This window comes from Sinocyclocheilus anshuiensis, unplaced genomic scaffold (genome assembly GCF_001515605.1).
Source record: "Sinocyclocheilus anshuiensis isolate Anshui unplaced genomic scaffold, SAMN03320099.WGS_v1.1 scaffold2166, whole genome shotgun sequence".
Classification (NCBI taxonomy): domain Eukaryota; kingdom Metazoa; phylum Chordata; class Actinopteri; order Cypriniformes; family Cyprinidae; genus Sinocyclocheilus; species Sinocyclocheilus anshuiensis.
Window position 1 is genome coordinate 50,635 of NW_015557079.1, and position 22,711 is coordinate 73,345.

Here is a 22,711-nt window from a genome sequence, read left to right on the forward strand (position 1 = left end):
TATACTAGAATTTTAATAGATGTTTCTTGATCTCACAGGCATATTCTCTTGTGGATCGTGAGGTTGGTTATTGTCAGGGCAGTGCCTTCATCGTAGGATTGCTACTTATGCAGGTTTGCTTCTGCGTTTTGCTTATCATAATGAACTAAAGTAAGATAAAGAAATGTCTGTAAGCCAAACTTTGCATACTCCAAATTCATCATTCATTGTGTGTTTGTAGATGCCGGAGGAGGAGGCCTTCTGTGTGTTTGTCAGACTAATGCAGGAGTACAGGCTTAGAGAGTTGTTTAAACCCAGCATGGCTGAGCTGGGTCTGTGCATCTACCAGTTTGAACACTTGCTACAGGTAAGGAGTACTTTATAGAATCCAGGCTAATAAAAATGTGCGTATAATGTTGGAGGAGCATTCAAAGAAAAAAGGCATTATAGACTGTTTGATAATGGAGTGTATAGACTTTACTATGAAAAATGTACTGTTGTAAAGAGAAAGAACTCTCTTTGTGAAAGAAATCTCTTGTGCTCACTAAGACTGCATTTATTTGATAAAAAAAACAGTAATATTGTGAAATATTATTACAATTTAAAGTAAGTGTTTACTAATTTAATGTTGAACATGTTGAAAACAGTTGTGCTATTTAATATTTTTGTATAAACAGTGATCAATTTGTAAGAAGAGCATTAATTTGTAATTTTTTTTTTTTGTAACATTATAAATATCTTTACTGTCACTGATATGTGGGCCAAAATATGACTTAAGAGGCACACGTGATTTTTTTATTGTTGTGAATTTAACAATGATTAGACACAGATGGTTTCTTGTATATATTTCATACTGCATGTCAAGATGCCTGGAGTAATGCCTTGTTTGTCCACAAGGAGGCAACAGATTTAAAGTGCTTAGACACAGTCGATAGGCAATCCATTTGCTTCTTCTCAAAAGCATTTTTATCTAATGTCTTTCACAGTATAGTTTTTTTTTTTTTTTTGCTGGTGTCATGTTTTTATCTCTGTGATCAGGAACAGTTGCCGGAGCTGAACGTTCATTTCCGCTCTCAGAGTTTCCATACGTCTATGTATGCCTCGTCCTGGTTTCTTACACTCTTCCTCACCTTCCTGCCCCTGCCAATAGCTACACGTATCTTTGACATCTTTATGTATGAGGTATGGACACCAGAGATTTTGTGTGTATTTGCGTGTTGCTGACTTGACTGTATACTTTGGACCAAATGTTCCCGGAAGTTAGCAACATCTGAAAAACTCAAAAGGACAAATGGTTGTTTTTATAGTTGCACTATGACCTAATCAACCTGAATGTGCAAAGAACACATTTTAGTGTACTATAATGAAAATGTAAAATGTTAAGGTTTGTGTGAGGCTAAAGTGAAAGGGTAAAGTCAATATTATTGCAAGAGTAAAGTCAATGGAAAGTCACCACCATAATATATAAGCACTATCAAGTGCAGAATTGTGTGTACTGTATGTGTTGCATGCAGGTTTTCAGTTTTTCTCAAAGGTGTGAATGCATCTAGGGGTTGTAAGAACTTATTAGAGAAATTAATATAGTAGGGTGTGAGCATTTGTTATAGTTGTTAGTCTGTGATTGTATGAATACGGTGTGTTGTGCTCTCAGGGTTTGGAGATCATATTCCGAGTTGGAATAGCAATATTGCAGTACAACCAGACAGACCTCATACAGCTAGACATGGAGGGAATGTCACAGGTTAGAGGAAAACCATCTCTGCTGTGTACATCAATATGTTATACATGCAACAACATAAACAACAGCAACACTTGATGTTTGTTTAACAATCTCACCACAGCACTTTCAGAAGGTGATTCCGCATCAGTTTGATAGCTGCCCGGATAAGCTGATCCTACGGGCTTATCAAGTCAAATACAATCCCAAAAGAATGAAAAAGTGAGTGATCTGAAAATTTAGTGATATGTGAGTAAAAAGTAAAGGGAGATTCACAATAAATAAAAGAAAGTTTAGTGCTTCTCCAAATTCAGTTGTTGTCTTTTCATCCACAGGTTAGAAAAGGAATATACCACTATTAAGAACAAAGAGATGGAGGAACAGATTGAAATTAAGGTCTGTATATGTGTGTTTAGATATAATAACACATATGTTGCTTAAAACCTAAACTTGGTTCAGCTAGATTGGTGACTAACATGTAAATTTTGTTTGTACGCACCCAAATGGCTTTATCCAATGATATTTCTCTTGAGCTTCATTAAGGATAAAATTTTACTATAAAAAAATATGTATGTACCTTTGCTGTCATTAAATGCCCCGTTTGGGTTTGATTTATAAATAAATATTTCATACAAAAGGTCTTTCTCCATAATTTACTTATAGATATTAAAGTATTCAACATTTTTGGTAATTAAAATAAAGCTTAAATAAATTAATATAAAAATTTGATGAAAAACATAATTTTCTTTATATTCAATTTCTTTTCTGTTTTAAATATTTAAAATATTTCTTGCCCTTTCATTTTAACAGAGACTACGTACAGAAAATAGACTACTGAAGCAGAGGATTGAGACACTGGAAAAAGTGAGATGGTTTCTTCAAACCAATATGCATGAACCTAAAATAGAAAACCTTGATTAGTTTGTGTTTGTGTAAACAGTGTAAATATATTTATTATGTGAGTCATGTAAATTTTTGAGCATGTAGATTTTCAGAGGCTCAGCTGTATTGCCTCCTTCCTAATGGTAATTTTTTTTTAAGTCTCATCTCTTTTGTTTTTATCTGCCTTCCTCTGTTGAAATTACTTCCCCCACAATTTTCTCATTCTGTACTTTTATATGTTTTATACTTTTACAATCCTTCACCACTTGATTTTTTTCCTACCCAACTTTTAAAAATGTTCCCTTTTTCTTCTCTTCACGTGTGTCTGTGGTCTTCCACACCTTTTTGCTCATCCATTGTTTCCTTTATTTTCCCCTGTTCTTTCTGTCCATATTTTCAACATTTTCTTTCTTCTCTCTGTCCCTTTCTTTCCTTTTTTCTTCCTTTTCTTGCGGTGTTGTAGGAGAGTGCTGCATTAGCAGACAGGTTGATTCAGGTACAGTACTGTCAAGCCATCTTCTCACTAATCCCTCCTGCCTTTCCTCCTCCCATTACTCAATCATATGCTTCTTCTCTTCGACCTTCCTTGATTCCTCCTATAATCCACTTTTTTCCTGCCCCTGCGCTGCCTCCTCCACAAAATTCTGAGAATGGGCCTGTTGCATGAAAAGTGGTTATTTGTTTTTCTGTGTTTCTCATCACTGCCTTGACAGCTCATTTGTCTGTATGGCTGTAACAATGTCTAAGAGGTACTCCAAATGAAAGTTAACCCTGACACTCTCTGCCGGCAGTTTAGCCTTGCATGTGGGATGTGGAAGCATAGGTGTGCATCAGGGTTCTGTATTAGGTCCGGTGGAATTTTCAGATTTTATCATGTAATTCATCAAATTCCAAACTTCAGTGGGATTCTTTTGATTCTTGAATTGATCAGGTTTCTTCTTTGGTTTTATGAAGCAGATTTATCATTGCATGTAGCCCGTCTCATCACTTTGATTGGAATGTCATACTTATCTCCCCTTAACCGCAAGTTAAAAGACAAATCTCTCAAGAAGAAACTTACGCTATTTCTCTTCACTCAGGGTCAGGTTACACGAGCCCAGGAGGCAGAGGAGAACTATGTTATTAAGCGTGAACTGGCTGTGGTTCGGCAGCAGTGTAACACAGCCAGTGAGAGTCTGGAGAAGGCGCAGGACACCATACGTGAACTTCAACAACACAAGGTAACAGCAGATGCATAGCTACAAGTTGGGTTTCAGTGCTGAGACTATTTTTGCTGCACTCAGCTGACCTCAGCAGAAAATATTGCTAAAATGCTACACAAACATTTTCATTAAGTCTTTTTAAATATAGCCTTTTATGGAACTACATTAACTGCTCACCCATCGTTTGAAAAAGATGTCTGCCACTGCATGTGGAACATGTGGCACAAAGCCCAACAGACACACAAAGAGCACTTTCTGTTCAGCAAGTCTGATTGAATATGGATGATTTGGGCAGTTTACCTAAGTTCACATTAACCATTTTAGAATTTATGACTGTTATTTAGTGAAATAATCAAGGTAGTAACCCAGTAAGCTCTGAAACACTGTCAGCGTGAAAGCACTGCAAAGTTGGCCTGTTCTCCCGGTTATGCTTTATCACTGCTTATGTGTGCAGTGTGAAACAGACACAACAATCACATCCCTTGACCAAAAACAACAAAGTTTATTTCTAGCTGAAAATCAACTATAGCTTGACTTCATCCTTTTGAGGGTACCTCCTAATAAATTATTATTAAACTGAAAAGTAAGCAGTTGATTATGAGGAAAAATTCTCTCTTATAAAGTTGCAATGTGAGATGCAGTTTACCAGAAAACTGAGCAAAGTCACATGTCATATAAACATGTTTTTATTTTTTGAACCATCTTTATGTTTGCTGTACACATGGCTGCAGACTGTGCTTAGTCAAAAGATCTGCTTTCACACGGCAGAATTACCCTAAACTGGGTCACTGACAGGTCAGTGATTATTTTCTGGTAAGATTTATGAAAATGACTGTTGGTAGCAAGTTGACTGTTTGAAGCCATCATTATAATTTAAATTCTTTCATCATCCTTACAAGTTAAAAGAATGGATGTCAAAGCATCGATATCTAGCAAATGGGGTATTGTGGTTTTTTCGTTTTGGTGTCAATGGCATGTGTGAGAAGATGTCAGGGTGTGGTGTGTGTCATGTTGAGTGTGAGCTGTGACCCCGCGAGTGTTCGACACTCAGAGCAACACTCTCTGGTCATATGCATTTTCCTGTGTTACACTCAGGATTGACCACCGTCCTGTAGCAGTGCTGATGTCAACAGAATTAGTGTACCATGTGCAGCTAACAGCTAAGCTTTTTGTAAGCTGTTTTTTCTTATATTCCATATTTGTGTTACTTGTAGCTGGGGGTTCAAAGACTCGTAGTTGATCTGTGATCTGTACTGACCAGGCCCCGCGGTTCAGCATGCATGTGATTCATGAATTAGTTTAACCATCGTGAACTGATGCATGTGTTTCTAAGTCTTGCCAATTTAAACATTCAAGTTTAATTCATTTTAAACCATTTAAGTGCAAGAAGAGGCAAAAGAGTTTGGTACTTGTGCTGTTTTCTGTGCACACACGCTCAAAAAGCGCACACGTTTCAGATGCGAAAATGCAGCATTCAGTTCTCCCTCTGGCAAAAATCTGCATGTGCTCGTCATTGAAATACTCACACGTCACTTCTTTTATACCAGTTATTGAATTGTTTTACAGAGTTCTACATTTATTCTTGTTTTTTTCTGTAAAATAAAAAAAAAAGAAATTTACCAGGGAATTGAAACCAGGGATTTAGGCGCTGAGTGAGCGTGAGTGTTTATGCTGCTTATTCGACCTAAATCTGCTGAATTTGGTTTCATTACCCAGAGCAAAGGGGCTCGCTGTGGTTGATTTGAAATGTTATTTGTGGTCTACATTTCACATCCTCTTTTAACACACACACATATATATGCATACTGACCTATACGATTTAATTTTAATTTACAATTGTTATGGTTTAGTAAAATGTCAAAAGTAGAGTCTGGATCTCTGGCAGTGCTTGTTTTCTCTTGTGAAAGGTTCATTTCCGCTGTGCTTTGCTAACTGGAAAGGAAAGCGTTTGGTTTTTAGCTAAAAGTCCAGTCCTTCTGTTAAGATTTTTCAAGTACACAGAGGTAGAATGAGCGAGAGTCTCTGTGATTGAAACATCTGAGTAATACGGGTATGATGAAGTGACTGGAAAGCATGGAGGGAGGTAAGAAAAACAGAAGTAAAAGTCCGTGGGAACTAGTGTTCACACAAGTCTCCAGGGCAGGCCACAGCCCCCTCTGGTAGGCCACAGTATATGCACACAGAACACAGCAGAAGCACAGTCACATCAACACTGCTGCTTCAGTAATAGATAATGCTAAAATTAACTAAATAAATTTCCAGATGCACATCTGTTGCTATGAGTAGACACTTACAGAATGACTTGTTTTTCATACATAATCTTAAAATTCTTTGGAAATGCGAAAGAGGCTGAAATTGTTATTTTATGACGTAAGGGTCTAGAGGCCTACTGTGTTACAGTAATATTAAGGGCTGTTTTTAGACACACACCTTGGCTGGCTTATACCTTTAACTGAATGGTGGCAAACAGTGATATTAATAATGTAACACCAATGTTCAAATCATAAGAAATTCTTCCACCAATAATATAGTTCATCAGTCTAACTATAGACTCTTAATGGTTACCAAGCAACATTGGCACAAAATATAGAATAGATCACATTAGGGACCACATACTTCTCCAGCATCATTGAATTCAGAAGAATTTGTCCCATTTTCTCCATAAGGACTTAAATACTTCATTTAAGAGGTATATAATCCATAAATTAACCAAATCGTCTGTGAAATGCACATTACAAAAGTTTATAAGACTGTAGCTATACTTAATGTCTTTTATAAGATAATGAAGTACACTTTATTAAACCCATTAAACCTCCCATGTTGCGTGCGATTGAAGCCTGTACAATATGAAACTATTGACTTATAGTCATTGATTTTAAGTATAAAATGCATTTTACAAATAGCAAAATATTAAAATATACAAATAAATAAGGAGTTTGAGAGTGTAGGAAGACTTGATCCTGATTGAGTCGTTTACAATTTTAGACATTAACAATGCTACACACAGGAGGAACACTGCTGAGCTCTTTTGGCATGGCTCTTGTTGGCAAAAGAAAACTTCTGATTAATAGATTGGTTTTCATGATTTCTCCGAAGGATGATCTCTTTTCTGTGTTGTTGGAGCTCATATTAGAGCTGTTATAAAAGGTTTATTGTTAAAAATCTGTTGAAAAACTGTGGATACATTTTTATTAGTTCAAGAAACTGCTGCATTCTGTGAAGAAATGCCTTTTTTGTAGAATTTAGCTTTATTTTGTGTGTGTGTGTACCTGGTATTCCCTACATTATGGGGAATGTCCCCATAAGGATAGTAATACTAGTATTTTTGACCTTGTGGGGACTTTTTTGTCCCCATGAGGAAACAAGCTTATAAATCATACAAAATTAAGCTTTTTAAAAATCTAAAATAGCAGAAAGTTTTGTGAGAGGGGTAGGGTTAGGGTAAGGGACTTGAAATTACAGTTTGTACAGTATAAAAACCATTACGTCAATGGAATGCCCACATAAACAACATGGAAACCTGTGTGTGTTTGTGCGGAATCCTTATATCTGTTACACTATGTTTAGCAATGAGTGAATGTGATGTAATGGCAGCCATTATAGCCTACTCTGCAGTCATCAGTGTTTCAATCCATTTTGTCTCTCCGTCTGCAGTATACAGAGGAGTTTGTGAGTGGGCTGCAGACTCAGTTGGAACAGTCTCGTCTACAGGAGGCAGAACTACTTGGTGCTCTGAAAGAAATGCAGGACAAAGTACTCGATCTGGAAAAGGTGTGTGCATGTGTGTCTTTGACTCTTCAATAGAAATGTTCAAGTATGAAATGAAATTTTTGCCTCAGTGGTGATGATACGGCTTGAGCACATACAAATGATAAGTGAAACAGTTTTTTTTTAACTATAGAAAACTATTTTCTATCAAAGCTTTTACTGTATGATCCTGAAGTGTAGTGCTTAATGGAATATTGTATGTGTGTTACAGAGGAACAGCTCTCTGCCTGATGAAATCAATGTAGCTCAGCTGCAGGAGGAGCTGAAGCTTGTGAAACTGAGAGAGCAGGAGACTCTGCGCTCCTTCAGAGAGATGCAAGAGGCTGTTACTGATCTCAACCACTGCTGGCAGGTGCAGAATCTCTGTACAACCCTACCTAACTCAATTGTTTTGGCATTCATAAAAAAGTATGAATTTCTGGAAGGCAAAAATGGATCGATAAAATTCCTTTCTGCGGCAAGATGCTTTGTTGGACCCTCTACTGGTCCACAAATCAAATTCTTTGCAAACCTTATTTTCTATCACAGCATCATACATCTCGTGGAGGAGGAGGAGGCCACTGGAAAGAATCTCCTAAAAAGAATGCGATGAATGAGCTACAGGACAAACTGATGAGTTTGAGACTGCGAGAGGCTCAGGGTCAAGCTGAACTCAAAGAGGTCAAACTTAAAAACCTGCAGCTTGAAAGCCAGGTTAGAACTACAGTGTCTGTTTTATTTATTCGTTTTAGTTTTGGTTATTTTAGTAATTCAATTTAAACCAAATTGAGAAATGTTGACTTGCTAACTAGCTGAAAAATAAGTTTAAAGGGTTAGTTCACCCAAAAATGAAAATTCTGTCATTAATTACTCACCCTCATGTCATTCCAAACCCGTAAGACCTCTGTTCATCTTCGGAACACAATTTAAGATATTTTTGATGAAATCTTGAGAGCTCTCAGACTCTCCCATAGACAGCAAGGATATTACCACGATCAATGCACAGAAACGTAGCAAGGACATCATTAAAATAATCCATGTGACATCAGGGGTTCAACCGTAATTTTACAAAGCTACAAGAATAATAATAATAACATAATTTATTCAGCCATTCTTTTCTCCGAGTTACCATCTTCCTCCATTTTAGAGAGTACTCTAGAACGTAATCAACGTAATCAGTGTTGTTTACGTTCATTAGACAGCGCACACATGCTGAATGTAAACAACACTCATTACGTTGATTATGTTCTGGGGTACTCTCCAAAATGGAGGAAGATGGTAACTTGGAGAAAATAATTGCTGAATAAATTATGTTATTATTGTTTTCTTTGCGCACAAAAAGTATTCTCGTAGCTTTGTAAAATCATGGTTGAACCCCTGATGTCACATGGACTATTTTACCGATGTCCTTGCTACGTTTCTGGACGTTGATAGTGTTAATTACATTGCTGTCTATGGGAGGGTCAGAGGGCTCTCGGATTTCATCAAAAATATCTTAATTTGTGATCCGAAGATGAACAAAGTTCTTACGGTTTGGAACGACATGAGGGTGAGTAATTAATGACAGAATTTTCATTTTTGGGTGAACTATCCCTTTAAGGGTTTTTTAAAATGTTTATTTCAATCTTATTTTATGTTGAGTAATTTTTTTTTTTGTTTGTTTTAGTTAACAGGAATAACCCTGGCCTGTATATGGAATTCAGTATGTAGCAATACACATAGCATATAACAATATTTATTTATTTTTATTTATTTATTTAGTCATTTATCAGACGCTTTTATCCAAAGCAACTTACAAATGAGGACAACAGAAGCAATCAATAGTATTAAAACAACTAAAAACAGATCCAAAACAACTACATATGTGTATGTACAACCATACACACATACATATATATACAGTGTATACATACACATTTATAAATTCAATATATACATTATTTCATTTCCATTTAGTTTGTTGAAGTATTAAAATAACTCAAATTAAATAAAACTAAAAACTTAATAAAAGACCTATACAGACATAATAAATTCAGACATAATTTAACTAAAATTAAAATAAATAGCAATATAGCAATGAAGCCACAGTTCTCTTGTAACAAATTAGTGTGTACTCTAACTAATCATGCATGCATGTTTATTTGTACATAAAACTCGTATGTGAATATTTTAATGCAAAAATCATGATGCCCTTGTTGTATTTTTCAGAATGTAGGATAAAGTTTTACAACCAAACATACACATTTAAAATTCTCAAACTTTTCTCTCTTTTTCCAAAGAACCAGATCAACTGTAAACTAGTTGTCAGACATGAGCAAGAGAGCGCCAGCCTGCAGGAGAGACTGCAGAATGCTCTTTCTCACAACAAAACACTACAAAGCCAGCTCAACGAAATGAAGAGAAAGATGGCGGAGTCTGACTGCAAGGTGCAGTGCATTCACAGCCACACAGTACAGGAAGAACAGATAACTGACTATTCAGTGAGATAAACAGTAAATGGGATGTGTCATATATCAATACCATATTATTTATTGGCTAGCTTGAGACATTTTTTCAGTGTCATTGGTTGATATTGAATATTTAATTGTACTCATTTCCTCTATTTTTAATTAATTAAATGTTCATTTCCTCTATTTTTACATTCAGTTTAGCTTTGCTTACCGCACTTAACACTGTAAAAAAAAATTTTTTTTTGAAGTTGCAAATTAAATAAAAATGATTGTACAATTACAGTATGCTTTACAAGAAAATACGATTTCATTTTCTCTACTTCAAAATAAACTTCACAAATATTTTTTTTCAGTGTAGTCTTTAAAGTATTTCATCTCAAAAAAAACTCTTATAACTTAATAAACATCCCTTTTTTCATACTGTACTTTATATTGCTGTGATAAATTCATTTGTAGCATTTAAAATAATTTATCTTAGTTTTTATAGCTTTATTTTTTATTTATTTAGACAAAATAGTATACATTTTCTGTTATTTATCTTTCATCTGACATCAGACATGAAATAATTATTACCTTACCAGTATTAGCCAGGATTTTAATATCAGTGCATCACTAGTAAATAGACATAGTAAGACTTCAGCTGAATTAGCGTTTATAGATTAATGCATGAATTAGAATTTAGAATTTTTTTGTAATTTTGCTGTCTTTCTTTCAGAGCAAAGAAGAGGTGATGGCGGTCCGTCTAAGAGAAGCTGACTGCATGGCCGCTATGGCTGAACTCCGACAAAAGATAGCCGAGCTAGAAATACAGGTGAGAAATATCATCCATATCTATTCACCAAGTCCATAAAACTTCATAAAAGTTCTGTCAACCATTATATTAGCATTGTATTATTATATTACCCTATTATATTAGCGCGAAAAAGCAAAACGAATATCGGACGCGATGACGTGCTGGAATAAAAACAATAGATTTCTATGGATGCTTCCACATAGACCGCGAACATTCGTGCATCGAAAATGCGAATGTTTTTTTTCACACCAGTCCGACGAATCTTTTCAGTTTCGCAAAGCGAAAACACGGGCCGTCCAATAAGATTTGAGCTAGGATCACGTGACCGTAGCAGCTGCTGTTGCACAAAAGGGTGAGAGTAGTGGCGCTGTTTGCAAAACCAGTGAAAACAAACACAGAAGAAGGGTATCCTGGATAAGAGAAGAGAGTGGATGCTGAGTTCTTGTTATCGTTGGTATTTGAGAATGGATTTATTCTCACATGTTCTTTATACAGAATAACATTTCTATTAATTGCCCACTGAATCATGTGATCTGTAGAGCACCGTCCGTTTTCTTCCACGTGCGCGAATGTTATGAGTCAGAGCGCGTTCACTCTTTTTCTTTTTAGGATGTAGCCTATTCTTGTAAGCATTATAGATAGTTTGTTTCTAGTGTAGAACCTTGTTTATATTAATTTAATGCTGTATATTGAGCAGCGGATGATGTTAAATCCATTTACGAGATACATATCTGAGGAAAAATGCATTGTTGGTCGGCGCCACCTAGCGTGCAGGCGTGAATTAGCAGAAGGCAAACAATCGTTTCGCGTTCGGTGTGAAAGCACCGTTCGTCGGCGATTCGCCTCGCTTTTCCGCATCGCGCTCAGTGTGGAAAGGCCTTAAGAGTGTGTATGTATTGCCTGCAGAAAGAGGAAGGATTGATCCAAGGCCAGCTGAATCACTCAGACTCCAGACAGTATATAACTCAACTGAGAGAGCAGATCGCTGAACTCAAGAACGAGGTGAGGCTATCACATAGAAACACACACACATACATGGCATGCACTAGTGTACTATCTGTCACAGTCTTAGCACTTGCATCACAATCTGTGATCAGAAAAAAAATCCATAACGTTCGCAACCCACACTGTTTTCAGTCAAAAGATTCCCATGATCCCAAGTTACTACACAAACCTGGTTTCTCCTCTTCTTAAAATGGCTTTTATCCCAGTTAGTATGGCTTTTTTATATATTTTATAATCTAAATCTTTCCATCTGCACTTGGTCACCGTTCTTATTAGTACGCTCTGAGCGGTTACCTGTGTACTCCGTTTTAAAGTGGTATTATAGTGCTTTTCTTGGCACGTGGGACCTTCCCTAACCACAATAAAAACCACTCGAAAATCTTTTTCCCCATTCCCCCCATTTGCCCTCACACACACAGATGGCTTTGATGGTTTGATACTGTGGTGCTTACCCACGCACCCAGTCACAGCTCGATCTCACGCACTTCTTGTGATGATCTTGCTCATTTGTAGAAAAACCTTTCGTGACAGGGGGTGTGAGAGTGTGTTGACATTCTCTTTCTCTTGTATTTATTTCCCTCCCTTTCACCTCTCTGTTCACGTATCACTCTGTCTCTCGTCTCTCGTTTTCATCCCTCTTTTCGTTTTGATTTTGTCATCGTCACTCACGTTTCCTCTCGCTCGATTTCTTTGCTTGTGTCAGTGTTTACATACAAATGTGAAGTGATTATGCTCCAGTTTCATGGTTACTGTAATCACTGAGTTGAGATGCATTGTGGGTGCTTTCAAAGGACGGATTTTACATCAGCGTTTTACATGTGCTCATATTCAACCACGAAATCAGGTCGCCATATATTCGATAGTGCCAAAGACTTTGCTAAATTTTTGATCAAAACAAAAGAGGCTCCTAATCTAATATAACACAAGATGACGGAGAATTTTAGAAGAAGTTTAGAAGTTTTTTCGTATTTATTTTGTATTTCAACAGTATAAAATAACTGATGTTTTAAATATTTTAGATTTTATTAGTCAATATTTTATATGGGGGTAAATGTCTGTTTTAATGTTTTGTTATGTATATATGTAGTAACTAGCTCATTTTTCATTTACCGAAAACTATAATGAGTTGTGATATATCAGTTTCTGTGATATATTGTGTTTATTAGTGCTGTCAACTAATTAAAATTTGCCATGAAATGCAAGTTCTTTTTTTTATTATTAATCGCTATTTATCCCATATATCAATATTTACAATCCCCCAAATTAGAGCATTCAGAGATGTTACATTATGGAGGCAGACAAACACACTGAGCAGACTTTTGGTAGATATATATATATATATATATATATATATTTATATATTTATATGTGTGTGTGTGTGTGTGTGTGTGTGTGTGTGTTTTATTGCCATATCATTAAACATAAACACCAGTCACTAGCCTACAGTTCACAACCATCCATTTCCATCCAGGAGTAGATTTAAAGGCCGTCCACAGAAAGTGTTCTTGTGTTCCATTTTTTATTTTTTATTTTTTGGTTTATTTATTGATCTTTGTACGTGTGTAAATGGAGATTCTCTGGGCACTGTTGCATATCTTGCAGTTTTTCAGTATTTCAGCACTGAATGTGCTTTTCATTAAGATTTGTGAATGTTTCATTAACAGTACTTTTTAAAATCTCGGTGATGTCCTAATTCGGAAGTGCTGTGCACTGACTTTTGCTCTGTGGTTTTGACTGAAACGAGATCAACCAGACAGAGGAAGTGAGAGGTGGGGCTTGTGTAGATGATTGTCTCAGGACGCTTTTCCATTGGTTAACCACAGCCCCTCCCACTCCCACACTCGCAAATTGCTAAAGCACTTATTGGGAAACCCATGACGTTTCAGATCTGAGATTTTAGCATAATACCTGTCTTAGGCTCTCACGAATGTTAGGACACACACGCAAACACACTCACTTAAGCTCACTGACTCAGAAGGGAAGATCTGAAATGAGAGCAAAAAATTGTGGTCCATTTCTGTCACGCAAGAAAATCCACTGACTAAATGATTCACACACTTCCATAGTTGCAAAACATATTCACCAGTGCACATATAGATTTTAACATACAAATGATACCACAAATTTAAAATGTCAAAAACAGCCTTGTAAATAGTCTTGAAGATGGGTATGGAGCCAAATCAAAATAAAAAAATGTAGATACTTGTAGGTAAAAAAAAACAAAAACAGGTAAATAAAAATCTTGCATTCTTACTTTAACATGACTTTTTCAGTGCAAACTTTTAATTAGATAATTTGTGAATTAATTAAAACTGATTTTTTTATTAAACTTTCTCTACTATTTCTTTTATTTGCAGTCCAAATATGCATGTAATCTGTTTAACATCAAAGTCTCAGTAAAAACAGCTCTTAATCAATTTAATCCACAGCGTATTTAACACAGAAATAAGATTGACAAAGTGATCTCGACCTCAGTGCATGTTCATACTTTGCTCTAAACTTTCTGATATTCAGTGATTAAATTCTACATCAGCACATTTTATTAATCACCACTTGTTGCTATGGAAACATACCAACTTGTTGCAGGCAGTTTAGTGGAATTACTGTGACAATTCAGGTTAAGTGGGGTAAATGTATGAAGAGTGCCTTTAATGTTAGTGTTTATATTCTACTGAAAACTAAAGGAATGTGATGCTTAGAAAATCAGTGCTGTTCCCGGTTCTGGAATACCTTACTGTTATTTTCCGTTCTTTTTCTATTCTTTTTTTTATTTCTTTATAGATCAGAAGAACATGTTCATCTTATCTTGCTGTGACTATACATGATATGAAGGCTTACTTCCTTTTAAACTTCCTTAGTATTCAGTTATTATTGTCAGCATCTGTTATCTCTTCATGTAGTCCAGAGTGATGCTCAAAACCTTCCATTGTGGACAACAAGCCAGTTTTACCCTTTAAGCTAAATAATGAAGCTTATAAGACACGTTTTTTCTTTTTATATACTTCAGACATCTAGAACAAATCTGTGTTTGTGCATCAGTGTCTTTATTTTATGTTTTAGGTGCAAAACTTCTTTGTAGGAAACTTATCCAAGATGTTGGCTAATCAGTTTTTGTCAGTTGTATGTTATACAACATGCAGGATCACAGAATGAAAGAGTGACCAAAAAACTCATTCATTAATGATTAGCTCTATGGAACTAAAAGTCTATTAATGAGGAGTCACTTTGATGGAATCAGTTCCAGAGGTCCTCTTTTATTCTTTTTTTAATCGAATCCCAGCCTTACAGAAAATAAATCATAAACTCATATTATGAACATTTTCAAATTTAAAGGCACAATATGTAAGATTTTTTTGTTAAAATATCCAAAAACCACTAGAACAGTGTTATATATTTCGCTGACACCCAAATGTTTCGAAGAATGTTTAAATCCAGAGAAATAAGCAATTTTAACTAGTGACACGGACCGTGTCTATAGTGTCATTGTGTCGCCTGCCAATGACGTCCTAACCCCTCGATTTCCGGTTTTGTTTTGTAGAAATCATGGAAACACCAAAGATGCTGTAATATGCTATGCATTTTATTAGACAGGTGACGACTGCACAGAGAAGCATTATAACAGAACGTTCAAATGTATCTAGTATGATAAAACAGCGCTGCTTACTTCCGCTGCTTTCCGGAAGGAGCAGGAGTGGTCGACTGTGGCATAATAAAAGCTCCGCTGCTTTCGAGCCGTGTGTCGCGCTCGTTCAGCAGCCTCGTTTTGCTTCGACGGCTTTCCGCCTCTGCTTCATACTACGACGTTAATAAATCTTTAATACATTAGCTCATCCATGAACATGATTTCTGCCCGAGTCCCGTTGGATTGCATCGGCTGTGTGGATGAAGACGACAACTCCCATGATTCCACACTCAGTCACGGCGTCATCAAACTACACCTTTGATTCTTTGTTTGTTTTGAATACGCGCCCTCTAGTGGCAAAAAATTACATATTGTGCCTTTAACCTTTTTATCGGGTCAAAAATGAGTCAATAAGTCAATTTTGTTCGTTTTTACTTATATTTTTAAAGGGATAGTTCACAAATGAAAGGGGGGGCAGGGGGCTCATCATACTTGTCATGTGACACACAGCAGCCATGATAGCACTGTAACTGATATAGGCTTATGTTTTATTTTTTTATTTTTTTTATTCTAAATATTCCCAAACTAATGTCTCTATTCTCAAATATGTGTAAGTAAATGCATTTTGCACCTTTATAGATTATGTTAGTTGATCTATAATGGGCGATGAGCTAAGTAGCCTAATAGTGTAATCTATTGACTACGCAAAAAAAAACTGTCTTTTTACTTGAGTACCAGATATGGGTGTCTTGCCATAAAATATTTTTAATACAACTGACTTTGTATTTAATGTGAATTTAATAAAAACATTGCAAGTTACTAATTTTAACACTTTCGTTGTACAGAAAGAGAGCAAAGAACATTTACATTATCAAAGATAATTGTCAAAGATAAATTATCAAAGAAAGTTTTGATTGACTTCAGTCTAGACAGAGTTCAAGCACTCTCAAAAACTCCCATTATAGTCACTGAAGCTGTTTACACTGTGAAATGAATATCTTACATCATACGCACATGCACTTTGTTTCTGACGAGAGAATTCCCCAGAGAATTCAGTCCGCGAGTGCGTGCAGTGAACAAAACACCGGCGTTTCAGCGATGACTCATCTGAACGTCTCTGATTGGTCATTGCATTCATAAGCGCAACAGAATCATGTGTGATTGGTTATAATGCCCAGCGCTGTAAAAATGCGTCTGTCTCTGGCTCAGCGCCAGCCAGTCAACGCAGATTTTAATTTAGCAACTAGTGATGTGTCGCACACGTTCTAATCACACTGGTGTGATTGAATCAAATATAAATATATTATTCGGCTATTTTTTTTTTTTGTCTATTTGAAGCTGCATTCAAAATCCACTTGGCTCTAAAATCTGAGGGTGTACATGCCCCCTCAGTTTGAATGGGCATGACGCCTCTACCCTCAGGCCATCCAAGATATAGGTGACTTTTTTCTTTAGTAAGACAGTTAAGAAGATTTTTAGGTGAAACTGTGGTCATTGGTGATTCATAAAATTCAAGTCAGCAGCTGCATGTATTTGAGAATATATAACATATCAGGGATGCAAAATTAATATGTGGCTCCTGCAGATATATTGAGGTCTTATGAAGCGAAATGATCAGTCTGTGCAAGAAACTGAACATTATTTACAATTATTATCTGTAATGCATAGCCTCAGGCAAACAGTCTGGAGTGATGTCCGGTTCACAAATGAATCATTCTTTTAAACCTTTTTTTTTTTTTTTTTTTTTTTTGATGAGCTATTGAAAAAGTTCACCAAATCAGACTGAACCATCTGAAACAGTTCACAGTTCGAGTAGGACAGATCTACAATCAAAACCACTCAATCAAAACTTACTTTCAGACGGTCACTCCTATTCGAAATTAACCGATATAATCCTGTGATGCTGGTTTTGACAACTTCAGCGCTCCAGTTCCTCCAACAGTACACTAAACTGATGAAACAGTTCCGACTCGGATCGATGAGCCAATGATACGCATATGCATGAACTGAGCACTTAAATAAAGGTGTGATATGAATGTTTTATGGTTTCTCTTTATCTATATAAAAAGGTGAACTGATATATGCACTTCATTTGCTTTAGACATGTAAAGCATCCGCATTTCACATCTTTATTGGGTGCTTTAATAATGTAATTGCGTATAAACTAGTGAACTGAACCAGGTTATTGAAACCAACTGTCCGAAAGATGGATTACAGTTAATAATGTTCTAAATAATTTTCAGTTTCTTGCACAGGCTGATCGTTTCGCTTCATAAGACCGTATTGTCAGGAGCTACGGGTATTAATTTTGTGTTGCCTGATATGCTTTTTTTTTTATTCTCAAAGATGTTCAGCTGCTGACTTGGATTTTATGAATCACCAAGGAGCACAGTTTCAGCTAAAAATTTTCTTAACTGTTCTACTAAAGAAAAAAGTCATCTGTATCTTGTGAACATTATCATTTTTAGGTGAACCATCCTTTTAAAATCTTGTTGTAGACTCTTGCATAAAAAAACAATTGCAATGCATTTTTGACTGACTTGGTCAATCAGTTGCACTAACTACATTTTGCATACGCTGGTCCTTCTACTAGGCAGGCACTGAACCAGTATTAGTAAAATGGTCTTTTCTGCAGAGCTGCGTATTTGTAAGAATGTTTGCCAGAGTCAACTCCCTTCTCTTAAACATTTTAGATCAGGCAGCTGCGTGGACAACCCTCCAAGTTCCAGAATACCAGTGGTGGCGTTTATCAGGACCTATGTTTGGAAAGCCCAGCGTCTGCAGAAGGTGATTACCTCAGTTCAGACGAGGACCCTCTTCAGAACCTGCCTGTGAGCTCCCTGTACCCGCACCACTCTTCACCTCATCTGGACAGTCAAGGCAGCACGGACAGCGACGGCGAGGAAAGGAACCCCATTCAAACTACCTGCCAAGACCCTCTGCTTAACCAGCAGCAGCTTTACCCGGGCATGGTGTGCACCGAAGGACTTGAGAACTGAGTTTGCTTGAAATGGTGAGACGGGACGGACGGAATCCTTTAGGAATAGACTGCACAAAATGCACACATATATAGCGAGAGCGAGAGATTATGTACATTCACCCAGAAGCTGTCAGAGGTAGGGCAGGAAACCGATGCATAGCGTGACACTCTCATAGCATACTTCGCCCTCACTCGAACTGTGTCCGAAACTTGAAAAAAGGCGCCTTTGCTAAGGCACATCCAAATCCAGCATTTGCCTTCCATCTGTTTGACTTATAATATCTCCACAATCTTGAGCGTTCAGTTTGGCGGTTAGTGATAAAATGACATCTGATGAAGAGATTAGAAATACAAGAATACATAAATACCTGTTTTTTAAAACTTAAGTTTACATTCTACACAAAAATTACATTGTAGTCACTAAATATTTGATTTGACTTGACAGCTGCTTTCAAATTCGGACACAGCCTCTATGTCTCTCTCTCTCTCTCTCTCTTATACTTTCTCTTTGTCTTTTTGTCAGTGTGTCTGTTGCACAGTTCTTAAACGTATTGTATTTCTTCCCAGGACTAAATTTGGAGTTCTGTGTTACAAAACACATAGAGAAGTCAAACTGTCCTCTTCTCAGAGTGCCAGAAAGTTTGGTCATTTTTGCCATTTTCTCCTTTCAGAAAACAGTGTGGCCTTGAAACTACCTCTAATTTAACCAGACACTCACTCAATCCCTGTGAGCATACCAACTTCACCAATACAACAGCCATCTGGCTCGAAATGAGGTGACAGAGGAGAGAAAAAGCAAGCAGGATACACATCTTCGGGTACACTAAAAGTTTGCAGCATTCTATCAAATCTTTGGCTTAGGAAATCATTGGATTGTCTTTGTCACACTAAGTAGGCGTCAAACGTAGGGACCATCTCTACTGTTTCTTTAGAGGAAAGCAGCAGATTTTGTGCTTTTCTCAACCTGGATGTTCTTCGTTTTTCTGTCTTGTTCCTGTGGAGGATGTGTCCTTGTTCCGGTGGATGTGCACTTTTTATGTTTATCTCAAACGCAACAGACACTACAATCACTTTAATGAGAGGTGAAGGCTGAAGGAAAGAAAATAAGAATGAACAAAGTCTTATTATATAACGTAATAGGGATGTTAATAGTTACATACATAGATGCATATTACCGTAGCTCATCCATGTATTTGTGTGTGTTTTATACAAAACAAAGAAAGGTGATCAAAATTTTGGATGGAGAAAAATCCATTGCTTAAGAACTATTGTGTCAACATTGCCAAATGTTTTTTTATGTTATTTATGTTTATTTCTTTTATGTTTTTTTAAATAATGTTAATGTACTTCATGCATACAGAGGCCAAACTATTTAATTTATACTATACTTCTGTGCCAATCCTGAAAAACAGCATGAAGCTAAAACTACAGGGTCTCCAGAAAAGAGATTAGTTTAAAAATGGATAAAGAACAGTAAAACAACTGCTGCTATGACATATCTAGTTAGTAATTTTATTATTATTATGATTATTTTTTTTTATAATTTTTACTCCCATGTAAGGTAGATCTATAAAGCAAAGATAAACTGTGAAGTTATTATTGACTTGGCGCTTACCAGCAATGAGTTGCCTAGATTTGTACACTACATAAATACCCTCAAGCAACTATGTGATATTGATTGCATTTCACATTTCAACTGTTAACCATCTTAAGAATTTATCCTGATTTTTATGGGTTTGTGCTGATTCAAAAGCAACTTCCTGAAGCATTTCTGAAGACTGTAGCTCTTGGTTGTTAAAGAAAGTCTTCATTTGTAGAGCTAAAGCGTGTTTGCGTTTGACTGAACTACAGAAGGTTTACAAACAAACGTAACTACTCAACTAAATTACAGTTAATTCAAACTGTTGCGAGATTTTGTGTATATACATTATATTATACAAATATTTCATACTTGTAACAGTTTTCTTCCTTTTAATCGAGTTTGGTCACTTAAAAAATTTTTACCCACAATTTCGTAACCTGTCTTGAAGACTTCCATCTAACTCAGTACTGTCTACGATGCTGTGTTTGTCTTACCACACATGGTACATCAGTGTCATTGCCTTTCCCCACCACTGCCTCATTTTGCTAAAGCTCGTCGGTCCTTGCATTTATCAGACATTCTACATGTTTACATGACTTTCGGAGAGCGATACATTGCCGACATTTGCACCCTTTACTAGTTATCGACAAAAACCAGTGAGAAGCTGCTCTCAGTCATATCTCTGACAGTATGATGCATTACAAGACATTGGAGTTTTGGGGAGAAGTATTTACAGGATGTGCTGTATATGACATGAAAACCATTTAAGTGTGTTCATAAAGCATATCTCCTTTTGAGTGGTTGTAAGTTCTCAAGGTAGCCTGGGGTTGCTGTTTTAACATACCACAGTGTTTTATTGACTGAAAATTGTTTTTGTTTTTTTTTTGTCTAATGAAAAATTGTTTGTGTGGAATAGCTTGTGGTAGAGTTGCTATTTTTCCCTTGATCAAACCTGTAATGCCCTCATCACTGATTAAAAAAAAAAGAATGAGAAATGAGAAATAACTGTGAATTGAACTCATGATATTTTATGCATGTAGACTTTTATGATTTTAATGTTGCTTCATATTGCACTACAAATGAAAACTAAACCTCTAGCATCGTCTCTACTAGGGCTTTACTCTGATTTAGAACATCCTTCCTGTTCCCCAGTGACCTCTGTAACATTTAAAACCATCCACAAAACCGGTTTCAGAAGTGTGTACCGTTTATAAACCCTGTTCTTTACAAGAAAAGCAGCAAGTAAAGGAAGTTGCTTTGCACCTTTAATTTCTTGCTGGTCTTTAAAGGGAAAACTCAGAGGGTCCCAGAAGCTGAAAGACTTTATCAAGCAGTTGTTGTACCAACATTTGTTCTGGTTTGGGGCTGTTGGATTTCAAATAGTCGAAGGAAACTTTCTTCACAACTTGATTACAAATCACAACGGTTTTGTGGTGCGAGTTGTAGCTTCTGAAGAATATTTGCTAATAGGAAATCAGAAAGGGCTGTTTTGAAACGAACTTGGAATTAGAGTTGTTATTTAGAGACTTGATTTTGTTTAAAACAAGAAGTCAGTCTTATTGGGAAGGCTTTTCCAAGCTTGTTTATTGTTACCCGACCAGGAACGTACCATTTTTAGATTGTCAATGAGTGGCTAATATGGTCAAACATTTCTGTCTCACATTGAGCTCTAATTTTAATCACCCTCAGAATGGCTGAATTATGTTCTAATCAGTGGAAGAAAAAAAAAGATGAATGAAAAATGCTACAGTGATTAATAATATCAGTACTTTGTGGTATTATGAGTCAGTTTTCCCTGCATAAAGTCTATCATATATCTCAGAAACACTATATCACATTTTCAGTTGAAGCTGAATATTTTTATGTACTGTTATCAGAAGTTTATTTTTTTTATGGCAGTTTTTATCTCACTCTTTTTTTTGTATTTTTCTTTTTTGTTCTTGTTGCTTGAAGGTTGCCATGTAAGCAGTGATCATAATGAAACCCCGATTGGTTTCATGAAAGATATGTTGTAGTTACAGTAGACAACCTAACTACAACAAAATGCATAAATGACACTTCTATGCATGAGGTTTGAAGAAAATCACTGTTCAACAGAACACTGTATTATTTAACGCCTCCTTTTTTCTTAAGTAAACGTGGAGATAATTTGGGAAAATAATATTTGTATATAGCGCATGTAATGTCATTCAAGTGTTACAATCATACAGAAAAGGTTCTTACTGTATGTACTGTATTCAGTGTTTTCATTCATATGTAGTTTGACTGCTATCTCAAACGCTGTGTGTATCAAAACAGCAACCCCAAAAGCAGAGGTCAATATTTCATACACACCACATTATGCTTTCAGATGTAGCCATATTAAATAAATGGCCAGTGAGGGCATGAGGTCATAACGCAGAGGCTGATGTGACATCACCTCCTCTATAGTGCTCCAACAGCTGCCTTACCTCCTTTCACCAGTATACGTAAATGTCCAGTAGTCTCCCCATGACACCCATCAGATCACATCCTCTCTCTAGTTTTACTGATGTGTTATTAAGAATGACAGTACTAAAGATTATATAAATGGCAATGTTATCAAATGATGATCCAGTGTTCTGTATTTGATGATAAAATGTATAAAAAAAAAAAAAACATTTATGCTATACATTTGCGAAGTTCAGATTTTGGTGTCATGCGTATGTATTATTTTCAGAATCAGAATCAGAATCAGAATGAGCTTTATTGCCAGGTATGTTTACACATACGA

The 22,711-nt window shown here is 36.2% G+C and overlaps 1 protein-coding gene across 4 annotated transcripts in view; it reads left to right on the forward strand.

Annotated features, from left to right (window-relative positions):
- Positions 1–20,910, forward strand: part of evi5l (ecotropic viral integration site 5 like) — a 37,791-nt gene extending 16,881 nt beyond the window's left edge. The window contains exons 5-21 of one of the 4 annotated variants that reach the window (XM_016471634.1): positions 39–113; positions 221–346; positions 1,018–1,161; positions 1,631–1,720; positions 1,821–1,918; positions 2,032–2,092; positions 2,507–2,560; positions 3,042–3,074; positions 3,658–3,798; positions 7,435–7,551; positions 7,760–7,900; positions 8,077–8,241; positions 9,807–9,953; positions 10,693–10,788; positions 11,677–11,772; positions 18,091–18,410; positions 19,049–20,910. In XM_016471634.1, the coding sequence (XP_016327120.1) occupies positions 39–113; positions 221–346; positions 1,018–1,161; positions 1,631–1,720; positions 1,821–1,918; positions 2,032–2,092; positions 2,507–2,560; positions 3,042–3,074; positions 3,658–3,798; positions 7,435–7,551; positions 7,760–7,900; positions 8,077–8,241; positions 9,807–9,953; positions 10,693–10,788; positions 11,677–11,772; positions 18,091–18,396 (1,890 nt within the window). In that variant the 3' untranslated portion in view covers positions 18,397–18,410; positions 19,049–20,910. Of the gene's footprint in view, positions 1–38; positions 114–220; positions 347–1,017; positions 1,162–1,630; positions 1,721–1,820; positions 1,919–2,031; positions 2,093–2,506; positions 2,561–3,041; positions 3,075–3,657; positions 3,799–7,434; positions 7,552–7,759; positions 7,901–8,076; positions 8,242–9,806; positions 9,954–10,692; positions 10,789–11,676; positions 11,773–18,090 lie in introns of all 4 variants that reach the window. The other 3 variants (XM_016471633.1, XM_016471636.1, XM_016471635.1) reach the window with 3 other exon arrangements.
- Positions 20,911–22,711: the final 1,801 nt, after the last annotated feature.